The sequence below is a fragment of the Silene latifolia genome, chromosome X (assembly GCF_048544455.1).
Source record: "Silene latifolia isolate original U9 population chromosome X, ASM4854445v1, whole genome shotgun sequence".
Classification (NCBI taxonomy): domain Eukaryota; kingdom Viridiplantae; phylum Streptophyta; class Magnoliopsida; order Caryophyllales; family Caryophyllaceae; genus Silene; species Silene latifolia.
The window spans coordinates 2,416,491-2,434,416 of NC_133537.1; the positions used below are offsets into that span (position 1 = coordinate 2,416,491).

The window sequence follows — 17,926 nt, forward strand, 5'->3', positions numbered from 1 at the left end:
TCAATTCATTCTAGGATATCGGGCAGACGGGCAGTCGTGCGTAATAAATAAAAGTAAGTAAACATTCGTACTAACGAGAATCATGGGTAGCCCAAATGCCATGGAAAACCGTGTCAGTGGATTCAGGACCCTACGTCTCTACTCATATCCATTAGATCGGACCCTAATAGTATAGATATGGATCTCATTTTTATGGATATGAGTCGGATATGGATCGGACCCTGATCGATCCGGTCTTAGACCTAATTGAAACGAAATTATAATTTATCACTAATAATTATGCAGTAATTAAATTTAGTTTCACCAAATCAAACATAATAAATAATCAAACTAGCATTTAATTTAAATAGTCATTAATCTAGAGTTTGTAATGTTTTTTGAAATTAAATTAGTAAACTTTTTCAAAAAATTATAAAGATTGACCTTTAAAAAATATCGAATTCGGTCTTTTTGATCCGGACCTAGAATAACCGGTGTTGGACCGGACCGAAGATTGAAAGCTAAAAAAATGTGGACCGAGAACCGGGCCTAAATGAATGCGGTCCGGTTTCGGTCCGGCCCAAATGGTCCGTTCCTGTCCATTTTTCCGGACTGGACCTAAAGTTGCTTAGTCTTACACAAAACACACAAACCACTCGCACATGAGAAATGACCCGCAAATAACTACCAAAAATGGAAATAGATAACTTCTCATCGGAACAGAGGGAGTAGATAACTATTAATCGGGAAGGATGGAGTAATAAAAGGGGAGCATTAATAAAGGGTCAAAGGAGGGTCGCAATAAAGACCAAGTAAGAATTTGGAATTTTTTTTAAACATGAGTTGTCAGTGTTGTTGTAATTGTTCTAAACCAATACAGTTAAAACGAGTTTATTGGATGGGATAAGAAATGACTTGTATCAACGTTCCAAAATGAACATGTTATTTCATACACACACTTGCTAGATCATACAAAACAAAATTATGACTTTTACCGACTTTGTCCATCACTTTTCATACCCACAAACCAAGAACAATTGAGAAAAATGGGGGAGGACCACCGACGACGATATACATAGTTGATGACACGAAGTCACAGACCGATTCGTGGATGCTACTTCCTTTACCTTCTTAACCACTCTTGTCTCCCACCCTTTTCCCAACCTCGACTCCTCATTACAGGCTGAATAACAGTATTTTCTCCCGCCTCCTCTACAACCATCGCGCGCACAACGACACCTCAACACCCTCCCCTTTTACACATTCAACCCTCTTCCTCAACCACCCACGAACTCCGACATCCACGTTGACGACTACCCTCTCCCTCTTCTTCGAAGATTACTCACAATCACCAAAACCACCCCCTTAAACAAATAACTTCCAAACCCTTATTGTAAAAAAAAAAAAAAAATCTTTTAAAAAACATCAATTCAATCAATTATTAAACAACACGGAAAAATTACCTCTTATATATGTGAATTAAAATCCATACATTTTAAAAGAAATTGGTTTAAGTTTGTGAGCAAGTAGAAAAAAAGAGTTTTTTTTTTGAGAAGAACGGTAAATCTATAAAAACAAAAACAAAATGCGTATAATTTAGCACGGGTACGTGTGACAATAACGTTATACACAATTTTTCTGGGTTGCAACTGCAAAAAGAACATCAGACTCGCATTACCTCCATTATCAACGACGGTAATTCCTTCGCTCTCTTGCTTATTTTCTCATGTCACAATTCTTCTACAATTATTATCTGTTTTGGTGATTATTTAGTTTAATCGCGGTTTAAAAATTCTAGGGTTTTGTAATTTTCATGCTTCAATTTTGCTTATTCGCGTTGATAATGTGATTATTTGAAGGAAACCATGGTTATGACACTTCATGAATTGCAGTTTGAAGCTAAATTGTGGTGAAATTTGAGTGAATGCTAGTGTTCAACTGCCTGTCCAGAATCTTGAATGTAGTGAAATTAAAGGATTTAGTTTTCCGAGACGAACATTTTGGGGGTTTTACAGTGATGTATGGCGTTTTATTATGAAATTGGTCTATTTTGTTGCTATTTAGTCGTGTTTAGAGTAGGTTTTGCCGCGGGTTTTTGATAATTTATGGAGTATGGTGTTAATGGTAATACCGAAGGGGATAGGTGAAGGTTGCGTCTTGGGTTGGAGGCGTTACACCGGGTTCAATGAGACGTAATTTTATGCTGTTAAGCTTTTATGTTATCTGCAAGACCATATCTTTGTCTTTGGAATGCTGGCTTTTGCAAATCCGAGTTGTACTTGCATTTCAGCGATTCATCTGTTGCGAAGGAAAATTAGGCGTAGACTGCTTAGACATATATTGTTAGCTTCACCGTCTGCAGCTCACTCACTACTTGTCACCCAATTCGGGAATTACGTTGTTTTCCCTGTCTGGCACGACTTGTTATTCTAGTTTCTTTTGGAGATTATAGTCTGTTACACTAAGTGTGTCATGTTTCTTCTTGCATTTGAATGTCCATGTCCTCCAGATGATCGAACCTTTGTTTTGATTACATACTAGCTTTTCAAGTATTAGAAATGTAACGGATAGAAAAAATCAATGATATACACTAAATCAAATCTGCTTTCATTTAGGTATTCTATGTGTTTTGCTTGTACCTTCTTGTAATTATTGTATGCTAGCTTATAGAGTGAGGTGAGATTTTTGTTTTGGTGTTCTGCTACAGTTTCTGAAGTAAATAAGATCTCACCGTCATAATTGTAAATTTCTGCATCTGGATTTGTATTACTCTCTCATTTTCCCTTTTTGAATATATTATATTCTGATTCTTAGATCTGATCGCGGCCAATTTAAGGCGTATTGATAATAGAAGGATGCAGCATATAAGTTATGCAAAGAAAAGAAAGATGGAAGCTTCAGAAAATAATTCTACAGCTCTTGCCCATGTTCGTTCAACTTCTCAACATGTTGATTCTGGTATTCCAACTACATCTGGCACGACTGCCATTGTTGATGCAGACATGAGACAAGATCCTAGATTACAGGGGGGTTTTGCTGGATATATATTCATGTGCAATGCTAAAACAAAAGAAGATTGCTTCATCTACAGGGTTTTTGGTCTTCCAGCGTCAAGGATCGATGTTGTAGAACAAATAAAGCCTGATGCAAAATTGTTCTTGTATGACTTTGATGTGAAGCTCCTGTATGGCCCCTATGTTGCTGACTCTGTTGGGAAATTAGCACTTGAACCATATGCTTTTGGGGGAAGATTCCCTGCTCAGGTACCTCGATTTCAACCTTTTCTAATTTGGCAAGTTAATTGATTTACTCCCTCTGTCCCGGTCATTTGTTGTCCTTTTCCATATTGGGGTGTCTCACTCATTTGTTGTCCTTTCTATTTGAAGAATGAGCTTGATGAGCAATTTGATCATTCACACTCCATTTGTTCCACTTGTCACTTAGTAATTGGCCCCTTCCCCTTCCTTGGTCTTTGTGCCAAAACCAAAGGACAACAATTGACCGGGACGGAGGGAGTATTTGTTATGTAAGGCAGAGGCATCGAACGAGTGGTTGAAATCTTGTATGCTGTGTCTAGCGTCAGTCCATTACCATTTTTTTTTTGTATTTGTGTGTATTATAAATAAATATGTGATGCATTGGTGAAGGATCTTTAGGAGTTCTCGGTACAGGAGGGGCTGGGATATTGATCAACAATCGGTACACACTCTTCTGGTGCTGCCTTGTTCACTAATGTCTTCACTAATGTCTCTTCTGGTGTTACCTATTTAATGGAAGAATATTTTATGTTCACTATTTTCCCTTTAATATTAGCCGGGAATGGGAAGGAGGAATTCATCCCTTCATTATCTGTAGGTGTCTTTTTTTCAGGCTCTAAATTGGCCTACCTTAAGTGCTGGATCTTATGCTGTCATGTCAAGAAGAAACATGGGTAAATGCAATAATAATGAATCTAAGATCGTTTTCTGACACCTTTATTTACTACTTTTCTAGGTGAAATTCTCGATTGCCAATGATTGCTTACCTTTGCCAGAGGCAGCTTTCAAAGATGCTATCAAAGAAAATTACCTTAGTAAATTCAAGTTTAAGCAGGATCTCAGCTATGAACAAGTGAGTAAAAGCCAAGGCCTCGTTCGCCCTTTTATTTCTGACTTCACTTTTTCTGCACCAGTATTCTTTTAAAAGGCCTATACTCGATATTGCTTATATTTGATTGTGTTCATGCAATGTTAACCAGGTAGACAAGTTGGTTTCACTGTTTCGTCCTATCACTTTAAGATCTCCAAACCAGGCTTCCTTGGCCTATCCCAGTCACCGTTCTGCTCCGGTTCCGGGAATACCATTGCCTTCTTTGCATTCTACTCACAACCAAATACCCCTATCAAGGGGAGGTGAAATGCCTTCTAACCTTTATCATTCGCGTATTGCTTATGGGCGGTATGGGTCAACACGTTCACCCCAACCATATCATCCAGATGATCCAAGCTTTCAACGACATGATACTCATCCGCGGTAGGTTCCCTTGTTTGCCCTTTTCAGATTAGACTCGGGCACGGTTAATTTCATTGTTATTTTATCATATATTGTGAAGAGGATTCAAATCACCAGGCATTGCTGCAGTGGTACCACTGGTCACATTTTGCACAAACTCGTCAGTGGGTTTGAATCTGCCTTCTAGAAAGTGGACTGGGGTGACACAAGGTTGTCTAATGCAATATGAATACTTGATATTTAATTTTGATATCTACTTAATAGTGATAGAGCATGATATGAGATTTCTGGGGCTTGAGGAGAGTATGGTGACGAAGAGGGCACAATGGAGGGAAAGGATACATGTGGATTTTTTGTATTTGATGTTATTTGACATATTTAATGTTTTTATTTAATTTTAAAAAAAACTTATTTATTCTTCTCTCCTTTATTAAACCTTTTTTACCAACCACTTTCTTATATATTTTACTTGTTTTACTTTTAAGGTATTCCGAATCCTTAAACTCTACTTCGTTTTTCAAAATCGTGTTTTAATCTTTATTCTCGATTTAAATTTTAAGTTTTTATAAAAGAAATCCGGACTTCTATTTTAAAACCTTTTAAGTTTACCTTGACTTTGTATTATGTTTTGCTCTCCCTTTTGTTTTTCATTTTTCCCTTTTCTTTTTTTTTTCGCATTTTGAGGTGTGCGTTCACCCATGGACGGTTCTAAAGGATGATTCATGTCAGCCGACCCCAAATCATTTTGGGATTAAGGCTCTGATGTTGTTGTATCTACTTAATAGTGTATTGAGACTTAGAAGTTAGAATTTAAACAAACGGTGTGATCTTTGTTACTCCTACTTTATATATTACTTGTCATACACGTGGCTAACACTCTATACACACATTTGAACACTTCATTTTAAGCCAAAAACATGTGGAATTTTCATTAAAAAAAATAGCCGTGTGCGACACTTGGCCACAAACCCATGTTGAATTCTTCAAAATGATTCTGAACAGTGAACACAGACCGTGATATGGATATGCCACATGTGAATGAATTTGCGATTCACTGGGGTTTCGTGCGAATCCAGTAATCCTGGTTGGCAAAATAAACCTTTAGCTACGTTTGTTGCTATGAATGATTCTACAATAATTTTTCTCATTGACATGCCTTTTTACAGAGAGGGAAACATACCTGTTCCTCCACAAATTCAAGGCAGTGTCCCCTCGCCAGCTATCCGATCCTCATCCTTACCGCCTTCTCATTGGGTTGCTATGGCTGCCAGAACCCAGATTCCCAGTGACCAAACTTCGACCTTCAACCCATCACTTAGCAATGCACCAGGAGCAAGTCATGTGAACCATCTGCAAAATGCGTCAAACTACACGAAACGGGGCTACCATTACCAGTCTTATTCTGGTACTCACGAGGCAGCTGCGGTGCCAGCTGCTATCAATGCGTACGAGGGGAATCTAACCTCTTCAAGTAACTTTTATGCTCAAGAAAGGCCTCAGCCCGGAACCAGGGAAGTTCGGGCGGTTAATCAGTATCCATATTATGATAGTACTAACTCCACAGGATTGTCTTATGGGCATGGCTATCAACCATATATCGGGCTCCATCAAGACGTAAATAATGTTGCTTATGGGAATCAAACGTATCCTATTTCTCAAGTTCCGATTCCTGAGGCAAGTGCTGATCCAAATGCGGCCTCAATCTATGCTAATTACTCGACAATGGCATATGGATACCAAAATGAAGGATATACTGGTTATTATCAGGCAATACCGCAAACCAGTGGACAAAGTACCAGTGATTTGCCTGTCCAGGCCTATGCCCAAACCCAAAGCTTACCAGGTTTAGCGCAAACAGTGTCTTCTGGAAGTGGTGTAGTCGATAATGCTCGTTCTTATTATAATCAAGGATATTAGAGTTTCCATCAGATTTGGCTCACAACTTCACTCCGAAAAGTTGATGTTGTATGACTTGTGCCTGACAAAGTGCTTCTTAACTCGCCAGGGTAAAAGGCCTGCGTGACACTGTTGTAGACTAGTGTGTTGTTGATAGTTAATTATGGATGAACTTTTGTTTTTGAGGTCAAAGACTTGATGTAATTTGGTAGGATCTGTTATTAGTACCGGGAACATGGAAATGACCCATATGTGCGCCAAGGTCGAGAGGTAATAGATGAATGTTGATGCTTCCAACCTTTCTGCAATCGTGTCAACATGAATCAACAGTATTTCTTTTTTTCAAGTTCATACTGGTAACTGGTAAGTTGAGAGCTTTGCTCATTCAGCTGAACAAAGCTTTGCTCATTCAGCTCAACAGTATCATCAGATGAACAAACTTGACATAAAAATCGCAGTTGTCCTGGCAAGTTTTGGCATTTTTATTTTTGGTAGGTTGTTTTGTTCAGGCATAAAAGTCGGAACCATGATCAAAATCATGTACTCATGAACAGTCCTCAACAAGTCAGCATCTAGTTATGTTTGACACTGCAGTAGGGCACAGGCTACGAGCCTACGAGTGGACTGAAAGCTCCTTCCCTAGTTTCTTGAAAATTGAATGATATGGACTATGGAGAATATGCTTAATATAAACTAAGGAGTGCATGAATATAGCTCAAATTTAAATTTGTACTCGCTTGTCGTGACAGGAACAACTCGTGAGCCCTGGATTAAACAAACTCCCGAGTCCTAAAACATAGCAGGATGGTCTATCCTGTCATATTCCATCAATAATCAATAATGATTAACAAAGTTAAATTGTGGTGATTTATTGCTGACAAGAATGAGGATACAACAACGAAGAATCATCGTTGACAGAAATTGATCGTATAATGTCCCAACATTTTTTTTACCAACTCGATTATTGGCTATGAGACTAATGCACATTTGACATAGCCAAGTTTATAAAAAATTGGAGCAATTGGGAGTATAACTTCCTTCAACCGGAACTTGATCCCCCTGCTCATCCCTATCTGCCGAGTTATGGAAAGATGGATGCGATTCTGGACGGGGGAACAACAACTTCAACCTGAATGCATCCACCCCATTCAGGTAGTATCTGAATAGTCGTTTTGCTCTTATAAACCCAAGACGACCATATAGTGCTAGGGCTCCTTTATTTGTGACTTCAGCTTCCAAAGTTACCTTCCAAAATTGAAACAAATATGATTGATTATAAACTTTAAGTTTAAACATCGAAATTGTAGAAGTAGATTTGGGTCTTGGAAAATTAGTTACATCCTAAATTCCCCTTCCTACCAAAGAGAAGGGGAAGCTTTCACTAAGCTAACTCCAAGTTTCAGACGGTACAAGCTTTTACGGGTCATAATCAAAATATGGAGTATATCTCGAACCAAGGAAATAAAGAGCAATAATGTTTGATCATAACCTGAAGATTCTGTTTCCTTTCCTTATCAAAAAAAAAAAAAAAAAAAAAAAAAATAACCTGAAGATTCTTAGCCCGTTCTCAAAATTGTGGATTCACAATATTCCGGAATTCCCATTATTTGAGGATGATCTGTAAGCCGTAGACGGCTAATGTTTTCACAGTCAAACACATGGGCAAATGTCGGTGCTTGTGAGTATTATTAAGAGTTATGACGATCCCTAGGTTGGAGTGGCTCAGATCAGGCCCAATGCAAGCATTAAGTTAGACACAACAGAATCAAAATGATTGTGTATGTCAAGTTGGATTATTACCTATAACAGCCAAATAATGCATTCATAATTTCCTAAAAAGAGGTTCTGGAAAAGACCGTTCTACAGTAGGACATGGTAAGTCAAAGTTTCCGTGAAAAGGGAGGGGAGGGGGAAGCAAGAAAGGGAATGAAGGGTTTGAGTTTTCCTTTCAAATCTTTCTTATATCGGAAGGATTCCAATTTACCCTGAAGGGGGAAAATTGAGGGATCTATTTGGCTAACCAACCAAAGGAAACCACTTCCCTCCTTTTCCTTTCCCTCCCTTTCCGTTCAAATCCCTCCGACAACAGGACTGATTAACCAAATAAGTCATAACTGATGGCTACGAATCTACGATAGGCCTTAGACTTAGATGCAGCCAGCAAGATAACTATACGTATTATCTGGTTTACTTTGAGATCATAAAATAACTGGACGATAGATGAGTGTATACTCGATTAAGAGAAATACTTAATATGAAAAATTAGTGATTGTACGATCACCCTTCCACTTCCCTCCAAATTTACTCTATCGAAACAAAGAGTTGATCATCAATATAATGAACTGAATCACTTTGTGGGTTTTTTTGTTTAAAGAACTACAAGATGGCGATTTCAGACTAGCACTTATAAGATCTCTAAAAGTTCAAACCAAAAAACTGTCTACGTCCTTGTTTATGAGCACTTAATTGATACAGTTCAGCGTCGAGGGGTGCAAACTGCAAAGAAATACTTGAAATTCTTATGTAGCAACGAAGTAAAAATGACATACCTCTTCGCAACCAGATTGCATCATCGCCTTAATTGATCTTGTAACTAGTTCAGTTGCTGCCAAACCAAATGAGAAATAACGGTCAGAAAGAACAAATAACCTGATGCTTGCATTTAACGCTTCATAGCCTATGCAACACAATGCCAACTCTAACACTTATACCCTTTGTTTGAATGGAAAGATTTGGAGGGAAAAGGAGGGGATCAGAGGGGAACAACTTCCCTTGGTTAGCAAAATTTGACTTGGAGGGAGTTGGAGCGGAGGGAAAATGAATTCCCTCCCGTTGCCTCTAAGAGGCAAATTAAGATCCCTCCAACATAGGAAAGATTCGAAAAGAAAACGTAAGTCTCCATTCCTCCAAGGCTTCAACCCCTCCCTCCTACTTTTGAATCCAAACAAAGGGTTAAGGTCAATTGCTGAGAAAAATGATAATTAAAGATTTAAGTAAGCAATTGGGAGCAGGGAAGCTGGATGATTACAGTTCAACTGTCCTATTACTGGTAAACGTATTGTCAAAAATATAGTATCCCCTAAACAAATCATTACAATTCTCCACCAAGCAAATCTATTTCAAAAAAGTGGCTGTAACTGAAATGTCCGACGTCGTATTGTTATCCTAGTTTCTTTAGTTTGAAATACCTGGATTTGGTTTTATACAGAATTTCTAAAAATATCACACTGCAAGTGAAATACAGAAGCTTTTTGCGAAAATCATTGTGACAGTAGAGTAGTAACAGCATGCTAAGCAATTCAAGCACTTCATTAAACACACATGCATACAAAGAGAAATCTCAGGACATATATAGTACTACAACAACATTACCCCAGTGCCTCAAGGGCTCCCGCAAATTGCGGGGTAAGGGGGGTCAGATGTACGCAGCCTTACCCTTGTGTTAGCAACACAAAGAGGCTGTTTCCGAATGACCCAAGATGAAAATTGCGTCGAGAACTGCACCGAAGGACCACTCCTTCACAAGAGAAAGAAGCGCAGCCATTTTGCTTTATTCCATCATAATCCAGAACCAAAGAGTAATGAATCTTTGGCTCCATTGGAAATATGGAACGATATATAGTACTACATCAAAAAAAAGAAGAAAAAAAGACCGGCCAGGGAAAATGATTTCTTCTTCCAAACCATTAAATTTGGCAGAACGGCACTATGGTGACAACTTTGCTTAGGTCTTTGCTCTCCCATCCCCTAAATTGGACAATGCTAACGGAATGAAATTTAGACGACTTTATCCTGTCGTTGGAGATGCATCAAAATGCTAATGCAGTAGCGAATATATGGCAGACTATAACATGCAGCTTAAGCCAAAATCGAATTCAGCTACCACACATGTTCATGAACACATCAACATCACAAACTTGACCACCAACCAATGCTCAACTTAACCAACCTTTGTGTCACTATTACAGTAATGGCAAATTAAATTCTTCACTCACTATGGTGAAGACAGAAATCCATTGATATGATGAAGAACTTGATCATGATCACGCTCATGATAGCGACAAGCAAACCGTGATACACATAATCCAAAAACCTTAAAATCTCAGCTCATCCTCACTTTCAATTTGTTGTTACGTAACTCCAAACTTGAAGAAGACACTGATAAAAAAAAGAGATATTTATACTGAACAAGATATGTAAGAAACATAATTACCAATGCCATGGCCGCGATAAGGTTTGATGACAACAAGCATAGCAATATAACCTCGAAAGGTTTGCCGGTGTCCTCCCATTTTAGACACCACCGTTCCAACGCACCTTCCTCTATGAAACGCCTATCAAATCAAAGTTAGTACATGCAGAACATCTCTAACCTCAATCACCTTCGGTCCAACATTTGAAATTAAAGCTGGCTAAACACAGATTGGAAATTTTACTGAGCGAACTACTAACAAAGATAATAACTTTACAAAAGAAACCAATTATTTGAAATAAAAAGTTCTAAACTTTCATCCCTCAGGAGACGACAATAACTACTAACCCCTTCAGCTGCGCCACTGACCCCAAACAATCAGCCAAATTTAAATCAACATTATAATTGTGCCAATGTAAGGAGCGAACTAGTAATACAATGCAGTAGCTTAAACACAAGCATACTAAAAATAAAAAGCTATTATTTTTTCATTGTTCAGGGGTGGCCGCCCTAGGTAGCTCCCTCGGCTAAAATTCCTAAGTAGAATTTTAGGGAGCGAACTACTAATGCAATACAACAACAACAACAACAGCAACAACAACAACAACAACAACAATACCCCAATGCCTCAATGGCTCCCGCAAATTGCGGGGTAAGGGGGGGTCGGATGTAACACAGCCTTACCCTTGTGTTAGCAACACAAAGAGGCTGTTTACGAATGACCCAAGATGAAAATTGCGTCGAGAACTGCATCAAAGGACCGCTACTTCACGAAATAAAGAAGAGCAGCCACTTTAGTGAGCCATTTCGATTTATTCCATTATATTCCATAGCCAGAGAGTAATGAGTCTTTGGCTCCATTGGAAATATGGAAAATAACTACTAATGCAATAAAGTTAAGTAAAAATTGTCACTGATTCCGTCTCACTCATTTGCTTATTTTATTTTCTATTGAACTCTAATCCATGTAAACAAATGACTGGGACGGAGAAAGTATTCGATTTGAGGCTGGCACCCCTGCTAGCCCTTTCAGCTCCGCCACTGACCAGAAACAATCAGCCAAATTCAAATAAATATAACCAAAGAATAAAGTTACTTCCTTTATCCCCATCAATCCCTCGTAAAGAATAAAAAAGGTAAACAAATAATTGAGACGGATGGAGTATAAACTTCCACCCGAAAACCCTAAACCTTCAATTGGGTCGGATTACAGGTGGTCTTATCTCAGCCAAATATAAAGCGGAATGAAAAGGGGATGGAGAGGGAGACATACGAGGAAGGAGAGTTGAGGCCATAAGTAGACGAAGTAACGGTAAGTGAAGATAGAGTAAGGTTCACTGAGCTCTAGATCAACAAGGCGCATTATCAATGGAAGATGGTGTTCACCTCCATAGCTTACGTATTCTATTTCACTTACGTCTATTTCTTCAATTGCTTCTTCTTCTTCTTCTTTTTGCTTTGGTTTTGTTTTTGGTTCTTCCTCCATTGATGGATTCGGAGATCGTCGAGTTCTGGGGTCGTTTTGAGTGGTGAGCTTGTTCCGGGCAGGGCTTAATTGAAGACAAAAAGAACTGAATTTTTTTTGTGTCCCGTGAAATATTTATAAATAATCTTATCTTTATTAATTCAGAAGATAATGTTGAATTCAGGATGTGTCACATCATTTGTACAACTTTTTTTTTTTTTTTTTTTTTTTTTTTTTTTGGAATTGATTATGCGACCGTTGGTGTCGAAAAATTAATTAATTTCTTCAAATCGTCCGATCAATACAAACATGCGACAATTTCCGTCTTAGCAAAAATACTATGAAATAATTTTACATTCGGAATAAATGAAATTAATTTAGATCAACTAGATAATTACAATAGAAATGTAAAAAAAAAAAAAAAGCATCCAAAAACATTAATACCGGCCCAAATACATACCCGTGCAATTTAATCGTTGATTTAGACCAACTAGATAATTACAATAGAAATGCAAAAAAAAAAAAAAAAAAATGCATCCAAAAACATTAATACCGGGCCAAGTACATACCTGTGCAATTTTGCGCGGGTTTGAAACTAGTTAAGATTAAATAAAAAGAGATTGTGAAAATAAATAAACTACATTAATTAAAATATTTTTACAATTTTTATGAGAATTTGGAGTGTTCACTTTTGTCATTTTGAATGATTAATTTGTTCCTCATTTTTATTTTGATGTAAAGGGTGTTCATGAGCTATTTTAATGTTAATGCAATTTGAATCTAGGTTATAAGTACCACTTTTTAGAAATTTTAACCAATTATGTGTTTATGCTAGTTAACGTTGTTAATTTGTACCTAGAGAGTACACGTTAGAGAAACCAAGAAGAATTAATTAAGAGACACTTTCTAAATTTAAGTCTAGTTTAATACGAGAAAAATGAGTGCAACGATGAGGTTAATATGGGCACAAAAACTTCAAAGAGACGGTCTTACAATAGCGTTAGGTTGTGGTAATTTGAGAAGGAGAGCTATTTAAGTATATGTTAGATTAATCTTATTACATAACCTTATTTAATTTTTTTTTAAAAGAATATTTTATTGCAAAGGTCCCACGAGGGTGATTTTGGGAGATTATGACAAAACACATACTCCCTATAATATGTGAAGGAAAGACTTAGCTTGGATTATTTGTATAAAATAACCCTATAACTTGTTCAAAATGCTAAGATGAATTTTTCCTTTAACACCTATAACATTTATTTTCGATTTTACATATATTTTGAAAGTGTTATTTAACGTTTTCTTAATAAATTAGTCTTTTCTTTCAAAAATGTTAATTCGAGTATCAATATTCAAACTCCCTCAAATAAGATTATATATCCAGTTGTACCATAAGCATGGTACAACCAAGGTATAAGAATCCGAGCTTATATGTATTCTTTCTGAGCTAATTTAAATTTCATGTTTTTAATGTGTAAATGAATGAATTCAATACTTTTTAATAAAGCTCATATTCTTGAACATAAAGCTCGGATACTTTATCACAAAGCTCACATTCTACACCGTATAACATATACAACTAGTTGTATAATCCATAAATTGTTCAAGCTCTTTCCTAAACATCCACACACCATCATTACATTTCAAATATTAAAATTAAAAATGAATCTATAAAAATAAAACAATTTTCAACATTAATTTTAGAAAAACATTAAAATAAATAAAAACTAAATTAAATGACACAATCACCTACTTTGGCTATTTGTCTTTTCTCCTTGGCCACCCCCAAACTTTTCATCTATCATCCAAATTTCAATTAATCTTCCCCCCAAAACTCCGCGTCAAGAGAGAACACGCCCTAATCCGCGTCGTATCAATTAAGCTAGCGAAGATGTTGAGAATGGCGGCAAAGCGGCTTTCTTCTATCTCCCCATCTCCATCATGGCGCCCCGCCGCCGCCGCCGCCGCCGTGTCCAAGCCTCCGTTTTCCGGTGGTCGCGACGATGAGACCAGATCTACGCTTTCTGCACCTCATTTTTACATTTCTCACCGAGGTTAGGGTTTCTTTCTTCGATTAAGATCGCCTTTATATGTTTATGTCTTTGATTTGATGGCATTTTGACTTGCGATTTGTTTTATTTGATGTTTTCATTTTGATTTTCAATTCTATTGAAGATCTCTGCGTGTATTTGCGCTGATTGTGTTGATTTCACATGTGAGTGTCTCAGTCGTCGACGAAAAATAGGAGAAAATTGACTCCTTTACAATCCGAGAAGCTACTATTTCTATTGCCTATTGGTTTCCAATTGATTATAGGATATTGGGATGGAATCTCTTTCGACTCGGTCAACACATTATGTGTGTTTGACATTGTGAAATGATTGTTGTTTTGTCTTTAAGGTGCGATTAATTTTAGTTAGGTAGATTAGTGAAGGTAAAATAATCAAACGTTGCGGTTACAATTGGTATTTGAAGATTTTTAAGATTTCATTGAGACTGGAATTGTGGAGGTGCCGGGGCACGTATATCATGCGTTTTTTTAATGCTGTCTGGTTCTAATTTCTGTTGCTATAGATTGAAATGTGTGGACTTGATCGTCGAAAGGTTCTGCTTATTGGATACATAATTGTGTTTGTAGGGGTGGAGGGGATCCGTGTTGGTAATCAGTGTAGAGCGAATTGAAAATATATAATCTGTAGTCTGTACATGTGATTTTGATGAAAATATGGTTGTTAAGATTTGATGCTATGAAGTGTATGATAATAGTCAGGTTATTTTTTTAACCTCTATTCCCTGTATCTCATGCATAAATCTGAGACTCATGTATTAATAACACGTGGTTCAGTTGCCGTTGCTGTATCGCAGAATATCAGTTTCATGATATCACAGACATAACATAATGGGTCGCGGAAAATGCAGCCCAAAATTCAAAAAGGTTTGCCAAATGAGTCCTAATTATGTTTGGTTGCGTTAGCCTGACATTTTAGGCTGCTTGGTTTGGGAATATACAAGGATTTCTGGGTGAATTTTTAACCTCATGCTTTACAACATTATCCCAATGCCTCCAGCGCCTCCAAGACTCCCTCCCATCTATGGTGGGGTATGGGTTATATGTATGCAACCTTATCCCTCTATGTTGATAACACTGTTTTCAAGGACTCACAGTGTAAGACTCTGACTGTTTCAGATTATGATTCATGTCAGCCGACAACAAATCATGTTGGGATTAAGACTCTGATGTTGTTGTGCTTGGTTGACTATATCAATTTTACTGAAAATGGCATGTAGTTTAGGTTTTAGATTATAATCATTACACTTTACCTAGTACTCTCTGGGAGTCTGGGGAGCTATATTATTCTGTGTCAATTTTACCAATGTCGAGGGGATGATGTTTGTATGTATATTCTTCGAGCTTGGTTAGTTTGGTAAGTTTGAGGCAAATTTATAGACATGATATTATAGTTGTTGGTGAATCTTCTTCATTTCATTGTTACATTGCTAATATTTCGAGTATTGGATTTTAAATGATACTCCCTCCTAGTCTCTCATTTCTTCCCTCTTTAAGCTTAGTTAGCTTTTGTTCCGGCTTTCCTTATTTAGTCATAAAATGACACATGAATGGGCAGAAATGCCCGGATTCACCCTCTCTCCTAAACCCCTTAACAACGTCCAACATAAGAGCTCACCTCCAGCTCTGCCCTCCCTCCCCCATCCACCCACAACCGTTCACACCACCAGTGCACATCCCCCACCTCACCATTTAACTCCTCACCTCCATTCACACCACGCCGCCACCATGATAACCACCAGTCTAACCTTCCTTCACCACCCATTGTCACCATACGCAATAGCCACCTGTTCAACACCACCATTACCAGTGGGCTGCACTTCCTTCGCCTCGCCTTTTCCCTGCACCGCCATCAAAACCAAGGCCAGAGCAGTCTCTCTCTTATTTTTAGCACCCAAAAGAAAAGGGAAGAAATGAGAGAGTAGGAGGGAGTATGATTCATTATTTTGCATTTTGGATGCTAGTGCTTTTAACTACTCCGTATATGGTATTGTTACTATCTAGATGTATGTGCTTGTCATCTGCCTTAACTTCATTCAGCTTCAGATGTTTGCAAACTCCTTCATTGTGTTTCGTCCATGTGCCATGGGTGATTTCACTTCTTAAACTTTACAGGTAGCGTAATTGGCATTAGTGGTTATTGCTGGCTCACTGACAACTCTCGGTATACTGCTTTACAATTTACAAAGTAGGTCGTATTGCCGGAAAACATTTTTCTCACTTCTAGGGATGTTGCTACTTAAGTGAAGTGCACATATATGGTTGTTCAGTAGTTATTGACTTAAGTGAATTTGTGATGGTTGTTATGTTGAATCACTTTTTGTTTATTCTCTTTTTGTCTGGAGTTGAGTAACAGACGTGGACATTTGAAATACTATTGATGATTTACCTTCTAGTTAATTGTGCACAAATATCGAGGAATATAATAAAATTTGGATAGAAATGCAAGTTGATAAAATATGCGGGGTCACATACAGTAATGGTTCAAAAATACCATACGAATAACTAAACTAGGGCAAGCTTCTAAGCGTGAATTTTGTTAACTGGCAACGCAAAATAGAATTCGAAGCTTATTAATGGTGGAGAGTAAATGAGTAATCCTTAATTAATCTCTTGGATTTGGACATCTACTGCAGGTTTTGCTACAGAGCATCTTATCCCTAGAGCTGAACACGACCTGATTTCGGATATCCCAGCTACTGTGGCTGCCATAAAGAACCCGTCTGCAAAAATAACTTATGATGAATACAATCACGAGCGATATCCTCCTGGTGATCCCAGCAAGAGAGCCTTTGCCTACTTTGTTCTGACTGGTGGAAGATTTGTATATGCTTCTCTTATTCGGTTACTTGTACTTAAGTTTGTGCTGAGTATGTCAGCCAGTAAAGATGTCCTTGCACTAGCATCACTCGAGGTTGATCTTTCAAGCATTGAGCCTGGCAGTACTGTGACTGTCAAGTGGCGTGGGAAGCCTGTGTTTATCAGGCGCCGAACTGAAGAGGACATCAATCTGGCAAACAGTGTTGACGTTTCAACCCTGCGAGACCCACAACCTGATGCTGACCGGGTTCAGGACCCGGAATGGCTGATTGTGATCGGTGTCTGCACTCACTTGGGTTGCATTCCATTGCCAAATGCTGGGGACTTCCATGGATGGTTTTGCCCTTGCCATGGGTCTCACTATGATATCTCTGGTAGAATTCGTAAGGGACCGGCCCCACTGAACCTCGAGGTACCCACATACAAATTCTTGGAAGATAACAAATTGCTCATTGGTTAAGGAGCGAGATGGGACTTTTTTGTCCCAAAGGACAATGGCGATATTTTGGATTATTTTTTTTGGTCTCCCCTTAGCTATTAAACTTGGGTGTCTGAATTTTCCGAGGCATCTTCTGATAAATTATTTCGCACTTGAAGCTTGCCAATAATGCTCGAGTTTGAAGTAGCTTTTATTCATGGAGTTGGTTACCTTGTGTCATTAGAAGTAATAATTCGCCGGCCATTTTATGGTGGCATGAAATTTTTGAATTTACCGTGTTGGTCGTTGTAGGGCGTGAGATAACCCTGCAGAGCATGATACAGTAATGTTTTATTTTTTGGTTCCAAGACTTCTAACAGTTTGATACGTAAGTTGGTAATCTACTCTACTGCATTGTGCTGTATTTGAAAAACTATTTACGCGTTATAGAGTCGTGGAAATTTACCAGACTACACACTTGGGGCACCGCAGAAATACTGAGTATGTCGATCAATATGGATAGAGTAATTATATATACTGGGTAATATACTCGCTCATCAGTTCCATATTTAGTATCCGAACAAAAAATAGTGGTTT

At 37.9% G+C, this 17,926-nt stretch overlaps 3 protein-coding genes across 3 annotated transcripts; 2 read left to right on the top strand and 1 right to left on the bottom strand.

The window, feature by feature from the left end:
* The first annotated feature begins 1,586 nt into the window (after positions 1–1,586).
* LOC141622207 (uncharacterized) lies at positions 1,587–6,674 on the top strand. Its single transcript, XM_074438259.1, has 5 exons — positions 1,587–1,674; positions 2,794–3,242; positions 3,973–4,089; positions 4,217–4,491; positions 5,637–6,674. Exons 2-5 carry the CDS (start codon positions 2,835–2,837, stop codon positions 6,385–6,387), a joined length of 1,551 nt encoding a protein of 516 aa, XP_074294360.1. The 5' UTR covers positions 1,587–1,674; positions 2,794–2,834; the 3' UTR covers positions 6,388–6,674.
* A 525-nt stretch (positions 6,675–7,199) lies between these two features.
* On the bottom strand, positions 7,200–12,145 carry LOC141621137 (N-alpha-acetyltransferase MAK3-like). Its single transcript, XM_074437832.1, has 4 exons — positions 11,832–12,145; positions 10,580–10,700; positions 8,916–8,971; positions 7,200–7,611 (listed from the first exon to the last, which is right to left on the bottom strand). Exons 1-4 carry the CDS (start codon positions 12,042–12,044, stop codon positions 7,369–7,371), a joined length of 633 nt encoding a protein of 210 aa, XP_074293933.1. The 5' UTR covers positions 12,045–12,145; the 3' UTR covers positions 7,200–7,368.
* Positions 12,146–13,775: 1,630 nt separating this feature from the next.
* On the top strand, positions 13,776–17,694 carry LOC141622208 (cytochrome b-c1 complex subunit Rieske-4, mitochondrial-like). Its single transcript, XM_074438260.1, has 2 exons — positions 13,776–14,077; positions 16,728–17,694. The coding sequence occupies exons 1-2, from the start codon at positions 13,915–13,917 to the stop codon at positions 17,369–17,371; spliced, it is 807 nt and encodes a 268-aa protein (XP_074294361.1). The 5' UTR covers positions 13,776–13,914; the 3' UTR covers positions 17,372–17,694.
* The last annotated feature ends 232 nt before the right edge of the window (positions 17,695–17,926 follow it).

What these genes read in the sequence shown, in the direction of transcription:
- LOC141622207 (XM_074438259.1), top strand. Translation starts at nt 2,835, where the DNA reads ATGCAGCATATAAGTTATGCAAAGAAAAGAAAGATGGAAGCTTCAGAA. An exon ending in GGGGAAGATTCCCTGCTCAG is followed by an intron (nt 3,243 to 3,972) that starts GTACCTCGATTT and finishes CTACTTTTCTAG; the next exon opens with GTGAAATTCTCGATTGCCAA. An exon ending in CGACATGATACTCATCCGCG is followed by an intron (nt 4,492 to 5,636) that starts GTAGGTTCCCTT and finishes GCCTTTTTACAG; the next exon opens with AGAGGGAAACATACCTGTTC.
- LOC141621137 (XM_074437832.1), bottom strand. Translation starts at nt 12,044, where the DNA reads ATGGAGGAAGAACCAAAAACAAAACCAAAGCAAAAAGAAGAAGAAGAA. An exon ending in GGCCTCAACTCTCCTTCCTC is followed by an intron (nt 10,701 to 11,831) that starts GTATGTCTCCCT and finishes TTGATTTGATAG; the next exon opens with GCGTTTCATAGAGGAAGGTG. An exon ending in TTATCGCGGCCATGGCATTG is followed by an intron (nt 8,972 to 10,579) that starts GTAATTATGTTT and finishes TTGGTTTGGCAG; the next exon opens with CAACTGAACTAGTTACAAGA.
- LOC141622208 (XM_074438260.1), top strand. Translation starts at nt 13,915, where the DNA reads ATGTTGAGAATGGCGGCAAAGCGGCTTTCTTCTATCTCCCCATCTCCA. An exon ending in TTTTTACATTTCTCACCGAG is followed by an intron (nt 14,078 to 16,727) that starts GTTAGGGTTTCT and finishes CATCTACTGCAG; the next exon opens with GTTTTGCTACAGAGCATCTT.